Source organism: Bos indicus, chromosome 20 (genome assembly GCF_029378745.1).
Source record: "Bos indicus isolate NIAB-ARS_2022 breed Sahiwal x Tharparkar chromosome 20, NIAB-ARS_B.indTharparkar_mat_pri_1.0, whole genome shotgun sequence".
Lineage (NCBI taxonomy): Eukaryota > Metazoa > Chordata > Mammalia > Artiodactyla > Bovidae > Bos > Bos indicus.
This window is the reverse complement of record NC_091779.1, coordinates 58073359-58091997: the sequence shown is the minus strand read 5'-3', so window position 1 is coordinate 58091997 and position 18639 is coordinate 58073359. Positions and strand designations below refer to the sequence as shown.

The window sequence follows — 18639 nt, the reverse complement described above, 5'->3', positions numbered from 1 at the left end:
AAAGAGGTTACAATTTTGTTTTAGAATATATACATAGAAAGAGATGAGAAGGACAAGCACTAAAATAATAAACAGCACTAGTTCCAGGTTTCGGGGGGCGGGGGTTGTCTAGAGATTATGTTATATATTTTTATTTTCTTCTCTATGAAGAAAAGTGAAAGTGTTAGTTGCCCAGTCATGTCTGACTCTCGGTGACCCCATGGACTGTAGCCCGCCGGGCTCCTCTGTCCATGGGATTCTCCAGGCAAGAATACTGGAGACGGTTGCCATTTCCTCCTCCAGGGGATCTTCCCCACCCAAGGATTGAACCCAGGTCTCCTGCATTATAGGCAGATTCTTTACCATTTGAGCTATCAGGGAAGCCCTTTCTTTTCTATACTTTTATTTTCCTTCTTTATACAATGACTATAACTAGAATACGGAGAAGGCCATGGCAATCCACTCCAGTCCTCTTTCCTGGAAAATCCCATGGACAGAGGAGCCTGGTAGGCTGTAGTCCATGGGGTCGCTAAAAGTCGGACACGACTGAACAACTTCCCTTTCACTTTTCACTTTCATGCATTGGAGAAGGAAATGGCAACCCACTCCAGTACTCTTGCCTGGAGAATCCCAGGGACAGGGGAGTCTAGTGGGCTGCCATCTATGGGGTCGCACAGAGTTGGACACAACCAAAGCAACTTAGCAGCAGCAGCAGCATATCTAGAATAAAATTAATAACCTTTTTTTTTTTTTTTTTTTAAAGAGAGGCCTCTTCAAAACCTATTGGCTCTCTGAGCATCTTATGCAGTTCATGAAAATTTTAAAATTTTGATAAAATATACATAACATAAAATTTATCATGTTCACCATTTAAAGCAGCAGTCCCTAACTTCTCTGGCACCAGGGACCGGTTTTGTGGAAGACAATTTTTTCCACAGATGGGGTGGGGGGGATGGCTGGGGAATGACTCAAGTGCATTATATTTATTGTCACTTTATTCCTATTATTCTTACATCAGGTCCACCTCAGATCATCAGGCCTTAAGATCTCGGAGGCTGAGGATCCCTGATTTAAAGGGTACAGTTCAGTGGAATTAAGTACATTCACAGTATTGTGTAACCATCACCACCATCCATCTTCAGAACTCTGTCATCCCAAACTGAAACTCTGTACCCGTTAAACAATAGCTCAGATTCCTCCCTTCCTTAAACCCTAGTAACTGCTAGTCCACCCTCTGTCTCTGTGACGTGACTATTTGAGGTACTGCATATAGGTGGAGGCATCTACACACACAAAAGCATGTCCTTTTGTGTCTGGCTTATTTCACATAGCATAACGTCAGCAAAGTTCATCCATGCTGTCGCATACATCATGATTTCATTTCTCTTATAGGGCTGGAAAGAACCCACTGTATGTACGTACCACATTTCATTGTATGATGCCAGCTTTCTAAGCAGACTTTAATTTTTAAGCATATCTGAAAATCAAAATGATCATATAACTGACGGATATACACTCACTGAAGAATTACAAACACCAAATTGTACAAAATAAAGAGAAAAGTTATTTCACACAGAGAGTCAAAACTGTCTACCTTAAACCCACTATAATCCACAATATCGAGCCATTTTTTTTTGCAGCAGGAAAAAGTCACAGGGCTATGGACTGTAATAACAACGAGCGGCCTCAAACTCAGTTATCTGGGACCGAAGGCATGTGTGTCGCTTTGTCCGAGCAATTAAAAAGGCTCCCACAGCACTTGGAACAGCAGCTGGCCCTTGGGAGGGGGGTACCAGAAACCTTCTGGGCTGATGGAAGCGCTCCATATCTTGACTGGTGTGTGTGTGTTTAGTTGCTCAGTTGTGCACAACTCTTTGTGACTCTTTGGACTTAAGCCCAACAGGCTCCTCTGTCCATGGGATTTTTCAGGCAAGAGTACTGGAGCGGGTTGCCACATTCTCTTCCGGGAGATCTTCCTGATCCAGGGACCGAACTCACATCTCCTGGATCTCCTGCATTGCAGGTGGACGTTTTACCCACTGAGCCATCAGGGTGTGGGTTATACACGGGTATACATTTGTCATCGGTCAAAACTCATGGACCTGTTCACATAAGATCTGTACATTTCACTGCATATAAATGGGAAAAGGAAAGAAAAACAGACTCCTCCCCTGAAAGAGGACATATGAAGCCTAAAAGCAATTAATCATGAATTTTAGGAAAACAAAAGTGGTTCTGCATCTCAGCCACCAATCGCTCGGGGCCCTACAGTGGATCTTTGGAACTAAGTCCAGGCTCCTAAAACACCGGCTCATCCAGGGAAGCCTGGTAAACACTTGGACTGAACTGCCAACAGCTCCAGGGAGCCTCACTGGGTTTGGTAAGCAGCCCAAGAGGTGTGAGACGCAGGTGGTGTTGACACGGAAAGATGTGAGGCTCAGTGTGGGAGGCTGGGAGGTCCACCCTGACCTCCCGTGGGATTCCAGGTGATGCAACGCTACAGAGGACATGGGAGGGGGTGGAACCATAACCGGCCCAAGAAAAAACAAGCTCCCAGGAGAGCTCCAGGGAAACAGAACTGAATGTGAGTCTAAAGCAGAGCAGAGACCTCTGACTCCCTGTTTTGGATCAAGCGGGTGGCAAGGGGTCTTTTCAGTTGCTTCTGCGTTGGACTTGGCTAGGATCCTGAAGAGGCAACAGCTACCACTCTCTTATGAAGCATCGTTATTTGTTACTCTCCTCTGTGCTGTCTGTCCTTATAAAATATCAAGTTTAGGCCACACATCGTGGGAGGCAGCTGTGTCCCAGCCACGGTGAATTTCCTGCCAAACCATTTAAAGGAGTCAGATGACTTTTTTTTCTCTTTTTTTGTAATCTGCTATTTTAGATTCTCCACATCACCATTGCCCTGTGTTAAAATGCATGACCCAGTGGCCAACAGATCTTGGGGCTGTTGATGGAGCAGCAGTCAGTAGTATATATACTTCTTATCATCCTAAAGACACCTCTGAAAACACTAAACAGCCACACGTATGCCAATTGGCAAGTGAAAAAAATGACAGTCTGGGACTCAGAAACTTCCCTAGACTTAATGGTATATTTCTTAAAAAAAAAAAAAGAAAAAAAAGACAAAAAACTGAACAGGGATGCATACAAGCTCATTGATGTGGGCTCATTATTATTTGGCTTCCCCTGGGCAACTCAGTGGTAAAGAATCTACCTGTAATACAGAAGCTGCAAGAGGTGTGGGTTCAATCCTTGGGTCAGGAAGATCCCCTGGAGGAGGAAATGGCTACCCACTCCAGTATTCTTGCCTGGAGAATCCCGTGGAGAGAGGAGCCTGGTGGGCTACAGTCCATAGGGTTGCAAAGAGTTGGACACGCCTGAATGGACTTAGCACACGCGCATTACGCTTTAGTTAAGAAAATCAGGAGTGACCAGCTCTCACCATGTAAATGCTTACGCTGGACCACAATCCTGAAAGTTCCCCCACCCAAACCAACCCTTCCTGTGTGCCTCACAAAGTAAGTTACCTTTACTTCTGACATCCTGGGAAGATCATGGCCACAGAGCCAACTCCTGTCCCTCTCATCTTGGCTCAGTTTGCTCCTTTAATCTGCTGGTAAACATTCTGCGTTCCAACCGTTTGGTTCCAGTTGCATGCCCTGAGGAGTCTCAGCCTCACGTTTCTAGTCACCTTTGAAAGTTCTCAGCCAGAGTCCCACTTTTGCTGTTCACTTCCTCCCAGCCTGGAGTCATAGGTCCCCCAGGGCCAGCCGCAGTCCCCATCCAGGCGGGATGAAAATGGGCACACTGCAGCCGGAAGAGCAGGCTCAGGACGTGTGCCGAGAATGGGGGCAAGGAGGTGCCTCTTGCCTCCTTATGCCAGAGAAGAAGGAGCCATCCACCCAGCCCCTCACCCACCCCAAGGTTGGGGACAGAGACGTGGACTCATTTTGGTAAGAGGTCTGTCCGTTCATACTGACAAACTCACCTACAAGAAAACAACCTTGCGCTGGGCATCAGTCTCATGGAAAGCCTTGCCAATCTTGTGATATCAAAACCCCATGAAAAATGTATAAGTCGGCTAGACCCTGTGAGCTGTAACTTAGACCAGTGGAAATGAAGCTGGTCCATCTGCCCTTGGGACCATGTGGCATTTCCTGGACCAGATGTACACGCTCATTATCTAGTGGAATAAATACCACCTTTGCCCTGACAAATAAGTAAGTTATTTCCCTTCCCACGATGGACTTGGAAAACATTTTTGGCATGGAGAAGCAACTATATAGAACCAGGAAGTTGTGATGCAGAAATCATCAGCTGACCTGAGATAACTACAGTCTTGGTTGTTATAAGCTCATTTGTTCTCAGCATTGTGAATGGTACTTGGTTGTTGGCATTGCAGCTGAATGACCCCCAAACCATAGAAACAGCAAAAATAAAACAGAGGGACTTGCTTGGTGGTCCAGTGGTTACACTCTGATCTTCCAGTGAAAGGGGCATAGGTTTGATCCCTGGTTAGGGAACTAAGGGGTTTTCCAGGTGGTGCGAGTGGTAAAGAACCTACCTGCCAATGCAGAAGACACATGAGATGTGGGTTTGATCCCAGGGTCAGGAAGATCTCTTGGAGCATGCAACCCACCCCACTACTCTTGCCTGGAAAATTCCATGGACAGAGGAGCCTGGCGGACTACAGTCCACGGGGTTGCAAAGAGTTGGACACGACTCACTGACGCGTGCACGCAGGAAACTAAGATCCCATATGCCACAAGGCATGACCGAAAGTATGTATTAAAAACAAAACAAAACAAAAAACAGGAATAAAACCTGTGGTTTATATGGCTTGGTATGAAGTCCACTAATTTCCCTTCCTGTGACTTCTATTCTCATCTCTATGGTGGTTTAGTCGCTAAGTCATGTTCGACTCTTGTAGCCGGCCAGGCTCCTCTGTCCATGGGATTCTCATCTCTATAGACAGGTGGTATCCACTTTGGGGACAGGAGAGTTTAGAGAGAAGGAGGCAGGGGAGACAAGCTGTGAGAACGACCTCTTTACGGCTTACTATTTCATTGCCAAGACTACACACTCAGTGTGTGCTACTTAGAATGCTGAATGCCTCGCTTCACGTTATCACAAACAGCAGTGCACAACGAGCCATCTTCTCTGTGATGCTCCGACTGCAAAAGTGTTTCCTGTATGTTTTCTCAACTGATGTGACCTGATTTGAGAGCAGGGCCTGTGTCAAATGCTTCCCTTATTCAAATATCACCTACCTGACAGGGACTCTAGAATCTCTCTAGAAGAGAAACAAAATTAGGCCAGGGCAGGAGGGCTAGTGTCATAAAGTATATATGCTTTTTTTTTTCCCCATGGGAGGCCTCCAAAATTATATATTCTTCATTTTTTTCATGGCCTTCTAATGGAGTTTAGTTTCTGGGGTCCAGGGCAGATCCAAAGCAGAAAATGAAAAAGCAAGTATTCAACATGTATTTGCTATTTTCATTCATTATTATCTTATTATTTTTATTTTATCAGTCAGTGCCAAACTCGTTGTTAAGTCTGTTGAATATCACCTGTCAGTGGACATCTTGTCAGCTGATTGCCTTGCACAACATTCACAAGCCACGAGAAAGATGTTCTTTGTGCTTTGCATACAGCATTGATTTAATATGGTAGAAAAATTGCAATATAGCTTTCCAGCAATAACAATCTCGTGCTACAAAAAGAAAACCAGCGATCTGCGTTTTAAGGGATATGCTTCAATTATCAAGAAAATGCACTCACAGAGAGGTAGCTCGTACCCAGAAAATGCAGCGCTGTGGCATCACTTCATCGACTAATTAAGTCGCAGGTGCTAAAAAAATTACCGAATTGATTTTTTAAAATGTAGACATGACCCAAGTCACTCTGGGATAAGTTTAACGAGTTTATTTATTCTGACTTATACAGGACATTAAAGGAATGACTTTCCACATATGACCTCTCACCTCTCATCCCAACATAATCTACCCCATTGCCCCAGATCAGACAAGGGAGAGCAAAAAGACATGGAAACCAGTTACTGGCCACAAATATGAAACTGGGTTTGTCATGTCAAAAAAGTGAAATGGTACCATAAATATTATTATTATTATGTTATATATTATTATTATTATTATTATTATTATTATTAGGTATACTTTTAAAACTGCTTTTAAAGAATTTGATGTATTACTAGAAAAAGATTTAGATATTGTCTTGATGCATGAAGTATTAGAATACCTTCTGAAGGAAGAAGTGTTCTGACAAAGTAGTAGTTAGGCTGCTCATCAAACCACCCCAATAAATAAATGAGTAAAGAAACAAACCACAAGATTATATCTTTGAGGTTCTAGAAATAATCTACTTACCTAAGTGCAATGGAAGAGAGGTACTTTAGATGCAAATACATCAGTATGTCTAAAGGAAACTGGGAAAACACAGTGGAGAAGTAACTGTCAATGGAACTAAAGAGGGCCAGTGTCCTTGACTAAATACAGACTGCCAGTGACCTCAGTTCCTATGTAGGAATGAGAAACTGAAATAGGCATCAACTTATGCCAGGCATGACGCCCAAGGCAATCAGAGAAAACACATTATCTACCTATTACACAAAGATGTCCACTAAGTTTACACTGGAAAAAGCAAACAAAAAAACCCCTCAACATTTAAACAATAGGAGAATATACAGCAAATGAAATTATGCATGTTCACACAATCACAAATTATGCTGCTACTTCAAACCACAGTTAAATACTTTAAGTGACATGGGAAAAATACATGTGAGTTCTGTGAAACACACATATATATATATATATGTATATATATCTCCTTAATTATGTAAAAAAAAAAAGGCAGGAGATATCTAAAATATTATAGGGTTTTTCTTCACAGTAGCATTAGAGGTAATTTACGTTTTCCCCCATGTTTTTTTTAATATGTAACCAAACTTTGGGGGCTTCCCAGGTGGCACGGTGGTAAAGAATGCACCTGCCAATGCAGGAAATGCAAGAGATCAGTTCAATCCTTGGGTCAGGAAGATCATCTGGAGAAAGAAATGGCAACCCATTCCAGTATTCTTCCCTGGAAAATCCCATGGACAGAGGAGCCTGGTGGGCTAGAGTCCATGGGTTTGCAAAGAGTGGAACCTGGCTGAGCCCACAAGCAAACCAAACTTTAAATGGCATATGTTACTTTAATAATTCAAAAACATAAATGCTGTTTTGAGAGTTAGTTCAAGAGTATAGCATAGACTGAAGGAGGAAAAAAGTCTCTTGCCTACAGTTACTTAGAAACGCATTCTGGGGTCTCCTTTGGAAACCCATACTGGGGTCAGTACTTTGGAAAGTGAAACAAGCAATGGACACTTTTGTTATTACTGAGGGCAAGCTCAGCCTGGGGAGCTCTTCCATCATGTACTGACCTTGGATAAAGTGGCCAGTACTATGTACAACATTCACTGAAAAACACTCCCATACCTCCTGGAGACCTTTTTAAAATTGGGGTGGGCTGGAGCTCATTTCTCTACTAGCAGACAAGGGGAATATTTATTAAGCCACTTTTCTGGGGCTTCTCTCTCTCTTTTTCTCCCCCCATTTTGTGATGTTAGTAATTTGAAACCCTCTTACACCATGGAAACCTAACTAAAGGTTTCACAAGTAAGAAAGGGGGCTGGGGAAACGTGAAACATTCCTGTCACACATCTTACTCTAGTAATTAACAATTCATATGCAAAACTCTTCGCTCACAGATTAACTTGGGTCTTTCCTGGTATCATACTGGACCCAACCAAATTGATTGATTCACTCAGGGTTATCTGAAATAACCTGCAATAACAAGTAATCACTTGGGTGTCAAACTGCCTGGCACAGAGCAGAACACGTTTCTTCCTCAATGAGAACAACGTTATCTTTTTTCTCTTTCAAGTCTCCCCAGCAAAGCCATCTTTAACATTTTAAGTGTCATGGCGTGTGTATGTGCTAAGGCACGTCAGTCACGTCTTTGTGACCTCACGGACTGTAGCCCTCCAGGCTCTTCTGTCCATGGGACTTTCCAGGCTAGAATACAGGAGTGGGTGGTGTACCCTCCTCCAGGGGATCTTCCCCACCCAGGAATCAAACCCGTGTCTCTTAGGTCTCTAGCATTAGCAGAGACTAATTTACCAATAGTGCCACCTTTAAGTGTTAACAGATACCCTAAAAAATGAATTACTGATTTAGTCTACATAATTTGGCAAACTTGGCTTTTAAGGAATTCAGGGACCTTGTATCAAGTTTGATTTTAAACAGAAATCACAGCCCTTTGAATACGGTGACATCAAATGGACATTTGCAGACACTTCTGAAGAAATACATCATTCATAACTTCTCTCTGCATCTTCCATCTTTCCTTAGCAATCTGTATTGCTCAGATGATAAAGACTAAGTGATTTCTACACAATTTGGGGCAATATCACTTGTTTCTTCCTCTTTCCCCTCACTTTTAACCAAAGGCTATGCCAACCTCGTCAAAGTAAGATACAGCATTGATTTAATTAATGATCTAGATAATCGGACTCTTCTTACATGACCCTCTTGGTCACAATCTGCCTTTCCTGAAAGACTTCTGTTATGACCATCCTACATCTGTTGAGTCTTTTAAAATTCAAAATATGACAGCTAAGATTACATCTAAACCAAGGCTGGGACTTAGAAAAGCCAGAAGTTGCTTCTAAATGTCTAAGAAAACTCTTGGGGTGGCTCTCAGTGCATAATCAGAGACCAGAATGGCTAAGGGCCAGGGAGACATGGTTTGAACCCTGATTCTGCCCTGCACTGTCTGTGTGAACTTATGCCTTAACATGCCTAAGCCTCTTATTCTTTCCCCATATATAACATGTGCTGAGACATTACAAATACAAACAAAGTGCTCGATGAATGGAAGCAATGAATCCTTTTGATTCTTAATCTGTAAAAATAGAGATAAAATGATAATTTCACATATAGTACAATTTTCATAAAGTGTTCAACACACCTAAAGGGTTCTACAAACATTATTCTAGTTTCTGCAATAAGCGATGTATTCTCTTTTTTTCTTTCTTCTTCTATCTTTTGGTGCACTGCAGGGCATGTGGGATCTTAGTTCCCTGACCAGGGGTCAAACCCTTGCCCCCTGCATTGGAATCTCAGAGTCTTAACCACTGGACCGTCAGGGAAGTCCATTTTTTTCTATGATGCCTATGCTTAATATTAAGAAGCAGGTCATTCTATTTCATATAGCCTTTTTTTTTTTCCAGTGTAGAATTCAACACGTGCCCCGACCTCCAAATTACTGCCACCATCAAAACTGAAAAGTGTGATGAAAGATTTTGTTAGAATAAATATTCCATAATATTCGGGTTTCTTCCTTGGCTGACCTTAACATTACAGGGAAAGCTATACAAAACAGATAATGTTCATGGAAAACCATCAGGAGGCCCTGGATAGACCGTCACAGGCCTTTTCACAGCGCCCTCCCCCCAACACTAACAGCTCTGAGATGACTGTAATAACTTCACGTGGTCACATGGGCAGCTTATTCAAATTTCAGTGGAATCGTGCATATAGCTGGATTTTCATTTTAAAAGTTCTGTCCACATTTTCTACAGAAACCACAAACCAAGATGTTTACGAACAGAAAAACCTTAACCTAAGAAACATTTTAAATGATTTCAGTATCCTTTCGTTCTTGAGACTTAAAAGCAAGTGAGATGCTTTATTTTTTAATTTTGGGTTTCCTCTCGAAAGCTTGGGAACCAGGGGCTGTTCTGACCTTTAGACACCCATGTCACCTGCCTACTTGAGGATTAGTAAATTACTGAAATGTGAATCACTGTTCGCCCAGAGCAAGGTGTAACATACCTGCCTGCTTGGAAAGAAGGTAGAAACCTACATGTGTCCATCTGTCTAGAGAACTAGATAAGACTCCATGTCAAGAACTGCATACTTTCAGAAGTCTAAAGTAGATCCATATTTGCATATAATGGGATCATTTTTCCTCCTCTTTATTGTGCCTAAAAGCAGTTGGGCTAAAATGTTCTTTTATTCACAACCCACCTAAGACCCAGTCACTCTTTAGCTCACACTGTTTTTCTTCCCCTTCAGTTTTACAGTAAGAAAAAGTCAGTTCTGTTCTTTGCACTCTGCCCTGTTTTGTCAAATTATCATCTGATGCCAGAAGGCAAAGCAAGGTTTTGGAAACATATCAGTTTCTTCCCTCCATCTCTCTACCCTCAACTCTGATAAACTATCTCCACCACCAGGCAGCCTGTAACCCCATAAATACACTGGCACTTAAGGGATAAGGGCCTCAAAAAAAAAAACAAACAAAAAACACTTGTTGATAAAACTTGCTTCTGTGAAACAAGATGACTCTTTCAGCACTTTGCTATGTCACCTACATCGAGGAGCTTAGCATCTCAAGGATGAGTTTCAACTAGACCCACTAGGATAGACCACTTGTATGGCTTCTTTTATGTCTAGCCTCCCTTTTATGATCTCAGGGAGACTCCTTTCTTTACACTAAAATAAAATTCTTAGTTGTATCACCTTGCATTAAATCAAGGCAAATGTGAGGCAACACTGTGGTATGTTTCAGGCCGTTTAATTATGGCAAAGAAAACTCATTTCTCCCAGTTATCCCTATAGCACACACACACACACACACACACACACACACACACACACAGGCACCACAGTTCAGGAAGAAGGGATCAGTTGAGCAACCTCAGAGCCTTTAGGGCAGCTCCGAGAAGACAAGAAAATAGTAAAAGGTTAAGGTGAACACATTGAACTTAACTCACCTAAAATGTGCAATGTAATAAGTTCGGGCCTAAAAACCTTTCCAAATTTTAGAGGAAATGCCCAAAGTCACCAGTTAATTATGCAAGAAGGAGAGGGGAGGGGGGAAGGTGGAGCCCTTGGAGGACCCTAGGGAGGTGCTGGCAGAGCAAAGTGGCAACAGAAAAGACATAATATTTCATCAAAAGAACTAAGCTGGCTTCCTAGCTAGACAGAGGTCTCCAGAGGCTTTGCTACATTGTGAACACTTGTCCGCAATACAATTTCAAGTAAAAAAAAGTAGCTTTTAAGATGGGCTAAGCATTCCCTAGCTAAACAGTTGCATTCAGTCAAAAGTTCTGAGCACAGAGAGACAAAGGCAAGCAGATACTCACCAAAAGGAGGAGTCAAATGTATCCCCTTCTGAAAAACTATTTGTTTTAGTTTGTTTTCTTTTAAACTAAAGGTGCATCTAAATAGATGCTTTTTCTATACAAACATCCTTCAAGTCTCCTGACTTAAAGGAAAAGACATATGTTACGACAATGGCAGGTGCTGCTCAGTCACTCCCCGGGGCCCTTCGGACACCTGCCCATCAAGGTGACAGGTGCTGCCCCCTCCCCCCAACACTCTTCCCAGCCTTAAAAATGCAACCGCATCCCGCAGGAGGCCTGCGAAAACGGTCCCCACCGGCGGAGTGGGGAGTGCCAAGCACCAAAGCCCCGCTGCTGGAGTCTGCAGCGCTCGATTTGCAATGACGCCACATGGACAGAAATGGGGGAAAACAAGAAAAAGAAACAAGGATGAGAAGGCAACAAACAAAAATGTGCGCCCCTTCTTTGGTGATCCAAGACGGGAAAAAAAAAAAGAAACCCCAAACTAGAGATGGCCAATGGCTGGCTTATCAGAACACAGCTGGGACACCTCTAATTCATACAAGAGCTTAAAAAAAAAAAAAAAAAAGTAGTAGTACCTGGGAAATCAACTTGAACACATTCTAATGCAAAATTCCCCCCATCATCACCATCACCACAAACTCGGGATAAATAAAACCGCCGGCACTCAAGCTATTAGAAACTACATTTTACTCATAAACCAGAGGTTTACATAATCACAAATTACATAATACTCCTTCCGTGCACGAAAAACCTTTCTATAGGTGAAGCTCCAAGCCCTCCGGGTTTTTCACGTTTTCCAGGGAGAGCTGGAAAAGTCTGCTGAATAATTGGGGGAAGGAGGAGGAGGAATGGAATGCCAGAAAGTCATCTTTGACAAGCTGTCAACCCCACCAAATGTTCTAGGATTTTAAAAAGAGCCTCGCGGAGCAGGTGACTCGCCTCTGTCCCCATCCACTAAATGCCCGGGCATCTGAGGCCAAGGCAGAGAGGGAGCAAGGAGCTGGGCGCGGGGCGCAGAGTGTGGGGCGTCGCTGTCCGGTGGGGGGAGGGTGGTGGTGGCCGGGGCTTACCTGCTCCCCGAAGTCGATGGCTATGTTGGTGATACCCAGGGGCACCAGGAACCGGATCAGGGGCCAGTAGTGCGTGAGCGCCGGGAATTTCACCATAGTCCCCGCCGTGGGCTGACCCCACACACATCTGCCGCCGCGAGGGGACTGTGCCGGGAGGCGCGGGCCGGGCGGGGGCGCGGGAGGACGCGGAGGCCAGGTCCGGAGGGGCCTCGGGGCGGCGGCGGCGGCTCCTCCTCGCGGCTGCGGCGCCCTCTCTCCAAGCGCGGCTGCTCTAGCAGGAGATCCTCAAGCTCAAGTCCATCCCTGCTGCCCTCCCACACAACAAAGATCTGCCGGGAAAAAAAAGAGGAGGGACGGCGGCGGCGGCGGCGGCGGCGGCGGCGGCGGCGGCGGGAGGCTCTGCTGACAGCGGCTCCATTATAAGCGCTTTGGGCCCGGAAATAAATAACCGCGCGCACGAGGCGCCGCCGCCGCCGCCGCCGCGCGGAGGAAATCAGGGGCGGGCGCGGAGGCGCGGACACGGCCCGCGGCCCCGGGGGCTGGGGACAGGCGGCGAACTGGGGAAGGGGCCGGGCCGGGCCGGGCCGGGCCGGGGCGGGCGGGCGGCGCCCTCCTTCCCGGCGCCGCCGTCTGCGCTCCGCTCGGCCGCGGGGGGCGCTGCGCACGCACGGGCCGCGGGGCCGCCGCCTCCGCCGTCCGGGCCGCGCGGTGCCCGGGACGCGGCGAGAGGGCGGCGGCGCGGGGCTGCGGGGGAAGCGGGCTGGGGGGGTCTGGCGAACGCGCGGCCTGCACCCGAGGGCGCCGCCCGGGGGACGCCTGAGGAGGAGAGCGCACCCAGCAATCGGGAGGCTCCGGGGCCGCCCCGGCTCCCTGGCCGGGCCCTGACGCCCGAGCCGCGTGGGGCCGGGGGTGCTGGGCTCCCCTCACCGTCCCGGGAAGAGCCAGGACGTGTGGGAAATGGGCGGCTGGAGCGCGGATGCTCTGGAAAGGATGGGGCGCGCAGGGGCCGGGAGGGAGCGGGATTAGGAGGACCCCACCTCCCATAGCAGGCGCCGCGCCAGCCCCATCCCCGGGTGGCCGCCTAGAGCGGAGCGGGGACCTGCTTGGGGCCCACCTGGACAGCTGGGGGCCCGGGAGACATGGAGGCTTCGCTCTGGGCGGGCGGGAGACACCCAGAAAACGAGCATCTCTCTCTCAGGGTGTCCAGGAGCGACGGGGACCCGCATCCTTGGGCGCGGGCGAGGAGGGCGTGGAATGCGCGCAGGGCCGCGGGCATCGTGCCCAAAGGCGCCCAGGGTGGGGGCGCCGGCTTTTGGGGGGCCCAGACCGGTTCCCAGCCGACTTTGCCAACTGTGAGCTGAGGTTCCTCTGCAGACGTCACGATTGTAAACAACAAAGCAAAACTCAAAAAGTGTGTCTCTTTTTCATATAGAAGGAGAAGGAAAGAAAAATCTGTTTTATGACACTTGCTCAGTGATTTGAGGGTAAATAAGAGCTGTGCTGAATGTTTTACCTAAAAATTTAAAACTGTGAGCCAGGCAGCAAACGCGGGCATCCACCATGGCTCTCTGCACTGGTGCGCTGTGACCGGAGGGCCCAGGCCCGCATCGTCAGGCATCTCATGAAGGGAGAGGTGCGTGGAAATCACTGTACCTTAAAGGAGGACACAGAAGGCCTCGTGTGCACATCTAGATTCATAGGCGTGTAACCTGTGTGCTCGCAAAGCCCCTGCACTTGGAGCTGTACCCTGTTAAATGCTCTGCCTCCAGAAATTCGTAATTTTTGAATGAGGGGTTGGTATGTCTGCATGTTTTTTAGCCTGTCTTTCTCATATTATTTTGCACTCGCTCCCCCATCTCTTAAAGTTTACTTAGCATATTAAATAGATTAATTATTAGAATGTAATTGTACACCCAGGCACAAGCCTGTTACCTCCCATTTAGAGTTGTTAAGCTTGCGTTCATAGTAAGCTTGCAATCTCCACCTCCTGGGTTCAGGTATTTCAGAATTATTTGAAAATATTAGATGTTTTCCTTACTTCCATGAAATATTTCCATTTTCTTTTTTTTTTTTTAATTTTAAAAGACCTTTTAAAATTCCAAACAGAACAAGGCCTTGAGAAATAGGAAGCTCATTTACCTTGCAGCTCTGATGTAACATCATATTACATGGCCTATAATTAAAATTAAGATTCTGGTAATTATTTGTTGTGTTATATATGTCAAATAGTATTATTTAAGAGATTTTCCAGCAAAACAGGAAGTTCTTGTGTACAGGACTCTCTTTAATAGGAAGTTCCTCAAAGGTATGTTTTACTCTCGTTGGATCTTGTTTTAAGTGGATCAAGAGAGCCTATTATTTAAAGGATATTCAGGGAAGGAGTTTTTTTCTAAAGCAAATATTACCTCATGGTTTATCCATTCTGTCGGCTAGCAATTTTCCTTAAAGCAGTCTAATTACACCGACCTTTGTCTAGGATCCGGGGTTGATAAGGTTCTCAATCGATCCTCAGCAAGTTCAATTTCCCTGGACAAGGACCAACCACACGGCTGTTGCTGCTGCAAACACACAGCTTTGGTCTCAGGAAGGAACAGTGAGAAAGTTCCAGTGAATCAATGAGAGATCATCATCCTTGTTTGAGTATTCTAAGTGTGCTTTTTTTTTTTAAGTAAATGATTTAATTGTGTCATCTGGCTTTGCATTTCAGTCACATTATGACAATGTGGAATTGAATGGAACTGTTACTTTTGTTTTTTTTGTCAAAGATTCAAAATCGGATTTCATAGGGAGTTTTTGGTCTTTCTCTCTTTGTCTTCCTCTTTTTAACCTAGCAGTTGTTTGAAAGCATAACTCCAGAATACTGGTGATAGTTATGAATAGGAAGTTTTTCTAAACTACCCAGAAGCCAAGAAGAGATCACAAAATCATTTAAATTAGATTCAGAGTATTACCTTTCAGAGGGTACAGCTTTACTTTCAATGTACAAAGTTTTTAGTTTAGAGTTGATTGCTTTTGTCTAATGATCATTACCAGATGCTGCTGCTGCTGCTGCTAAGCGGCTTCAGTAGTGTCTGACTCTGTGTGACCCCATAGACGGCAGCCCACCAGACTCCCCCGTCCCTGGGGGTCTCCAGGCAAGAACACTGGAGTGGGTTGCCATTGCATTCTCCTACTAGATGCTAACCAGGTGACTTATTGGAAAAGACCCTGATGCTGGGAAAGATTGAGGCAGAAGAAGAGGGTGACAGAGGATGAGATGGTTGGATGGCATCACCAATTCAATGGACATGAACTTTTGCAAACTCCAGGAGATGGTGAGGAACAGGGAAGCCTGGCATGCTGCCATCCATGGTGTTGAGAAGAGTTGGGCAGGACTTGGCGACTGAAAAACAACAACAAACATCATTACAAGATCCACAGACCCTATATCCAATAGTGTAAGAAAAAATTGTGTACTACAGGAAACAATGCTGGAAAAAATATGCTCAACTATTAACAGTGGTTAGTTATAGCTGCATAGTGTTATTTCCTTTTATACTTTTCAATATTAAACACAATGGGCATATATAAGTTCATAAAAAGAAAATGAGTTCTAAAAACTATTTATGAAACTTCCTTAGAAGTACAAGTTAGCACTGATTTCAAAGCATGGAAAAATTTACTCTTCCCAAAACAATTTCATAAAAGACCAGGAATATACTATGATTTTAATGCCTGAAATTGTTAATACCCAGTTTTGAAGACTCTAATATCAAAATCACTGCAGATGGTGATTGCAGCCATGAAATTAAAAGACCTTAGTCTTTAGAAGGAAAGTTATGACCAACCTAAATAGCATATTAAAAAGCAGAGATATTACTTTGCCAACAAAGGTCCATCTAGTCAAGGCTATGGTTTTCCAGTGGTCATGTATGGATGTGAGAGTTAGACTGTGAAGAAAGCTGAGTGCTGAATAATTGATGCTTTTCAACTGTGGTGTTGGAGAAGACTCTTGAGCATCCCTTGGACTGCAAGGAGATCCAACGAGTCCATCCTAAAGGAGATCAGTCCTGGGTGTTCACTGGAAGGACTGATGCTGAGGCTGAAACTCCAGTACTTTGGCCACCTCATGAAAAGAGTTGACTCATTGGAAAAGACCCTGATGCTGGGAGGGATTGAGGGCAGGAGGAGAAGGGGATGACAGAGGATGAGATGGCTGGATGGCATCACTAACAGGATGAACGTGAGTTTGAGTGAACTCCAGGAGTTAGTGAGGGACAGGGAAGCCTGGTGTGCTGCGATTCATGGGGTTGCAAAGAGTCAGACATGACTGAGCGACTGAACTGAACTGAACTGAATGCAAAAATTCTAAAAGTCACATACATGTCTGGTTTACTGTTTTCTGCTATTGATCATAAATGACTATGTTCAAAAGCCCACCCTCAAGGATGGGCTTCCCAGGTAGTGCTAGGGGTAAAGAACCTGTCTGCAATGTGGAAGACTCAAGAGACACCAAGTTCAATCCCTAGGTCAGGAAGATCCCCTGGAGGAGGGAATGCCTACCTACTCCAGTATTCTCGCCTGGAAAATCCCATGGACAGAGCATCTTTGGTGGGCTACAGTCCATAGGGTCACAGTGAGTCGGACACGACTGAAGCGACTGAGAACACACACCCTCAAGGAATATCTGCTGCAAAGGACAGAATAAAAGATCATGTTTAAGATCATACAGTTCTAGGACTCTACTGTTCGGTTCCTTGATTTGGGGAGCCCAATGGCATCCAGTTGGAAAGACAGCAGTGGACTTCATCTGGCAACAGTTGTCATAAATCTTTGTGTAAGATTGACTTCAAAGAATTATCATTAACACACTGTGTGTGTGCTCTTTTGCTTAGTCATGTCCAACTCTTTACAGTCCCATGGATTGTAGCCCACTGGGATCCTCTGTCCATGAAATTTTCTAGGCAAGAATACTGGAGTGGGTTGCCATTTCCTACTCCAGGGGATCTTCCCAACCCAAGAATCAGGCTCCTATCTTCTGCATCTCTTGCATTTGCAGTTGGATTCTTTACCACTGAGCCACTTGGGAATATTAATACATGGCTCACACAGAATTATCCAATATCATGCATTTAGTATAACCAATTTTTTTGATAAAGTAGTGAGGAAGGATTTTAATTATTTTTATTTTTTGGTTTCACTGGGTCTTCATTGCTGCTTGGGGGCTTCCTCTAGGTGGGGTGAATGGGACTATTCTCTAGTTGCCGTGTGAGAGCTTCTCACTGCAGTGGCTTCTCTTGTGGCAGGGCACAGGCTCTAGGTGAACAGGCTAGGTAGTTGCGGTTTGAGGACTTCCGTTTTCCGGGGCATGTGGAATCTTCCCAGACAAGGGATTGAACCAGTGTCTTCTGCATTAGCAGGTGGATTCTTACCCACTGTTCCACCAGGGAAGCCCTAACAGACAGTTTTGATGGAAGATTTAGACCCAGATGTCAGTGTCCAGTTTTGAAGTGGTCAGTAAGCCCTCCCAAATCAAGCAGACTAGATATAAATTCCAGCTTTATGGTCCCACATCTGGGCCTAGGGCAGTGTTACTACATGGCTCACTGTAAATGGGCCGAGGGGGGCTTCTGATTCTAGACTATGTAATTGCGTTCATATAAATACTGACCTCTTTCATGATGTCATGGTTTCTGCCCACATCCAAGCTTCCAGAGAGCAAAAAGTTCTGCCCAAATCTTCAAGTTTTACTTTTACCACCTCAGTGTCCTTCCAGCCCAACGCCTGCTTATAATTTGCTTGGCTTAATTTTCAAAGTCAGTTTTAGCTCTCAGCATATCCCCACAATTAGAGGTAGGAGGTAGGTGGCATAGTTAAATTATCCTGAAATTGAGCTTTTGCTGTGGATAAGCTAGAATTTGCTAGTTAAATTTTGTCGTGAGTTACAGTTCTCCAGACCTGTGATTGCCACTGGGGTGGAGCGGGATGGATCAGGAAGTTGGGGTTAGCAGATGCAAAGTGTTACATACAGAGTGGATGAACAACAAAGGCCTACTGTATAGCACAGGGAACTATAAGAATACCCGTGATAAACCATAGTGGGAAGAATGTGGAGAAGAATATATCCGTATAACTGAGTCACTTTGCTGTACAGCCGAAATTCAACACAACCTTATAAATCAATTATACTTCAATCAAAAGGTTTTAAAAGTTATAGTTCTCACTTTCAATAACTTCTTTAATAATATTTTTTAAAGGGACCATGCAGATGCTTCAAAATGTGCTGTAAAGGTGAGTGGAGATTTCTATGTACTAATATAAAGTAAAATAATATGGCAGAGGATGAGTTGGTTGGATGACATCACCGACTCAATGGACATGAGTTTGAGTAAGCCC

At 44.9% G+C, this 18639-nt stretch overlaps 1 protein-coding gene across 1 annotated transcript in view; it reads right to left on the bottom strand.

The window, feature by feature from the left end:
- ANKH (ANKH inorganic pyrophosphate transport regulator) overlaps nt 1-12594 on the bottom strand; it is a 169993-nt gene extending 157399 nt beyond the window's left edge. The window contains exon 1 of the mRNA XM_019982985.2: nt 12265-12594. Coding sequence (XP_019838544.1) covers nt 12265-12360 — 96 coding nt within the window. The 5' untranslated portion in view covers nt 12361-12594. The remainder of the gene's footprint in view (nt 1-12264) is intronic.
- Nucleotides 12595-18639: the final 6045 nt, after the last annotated feature.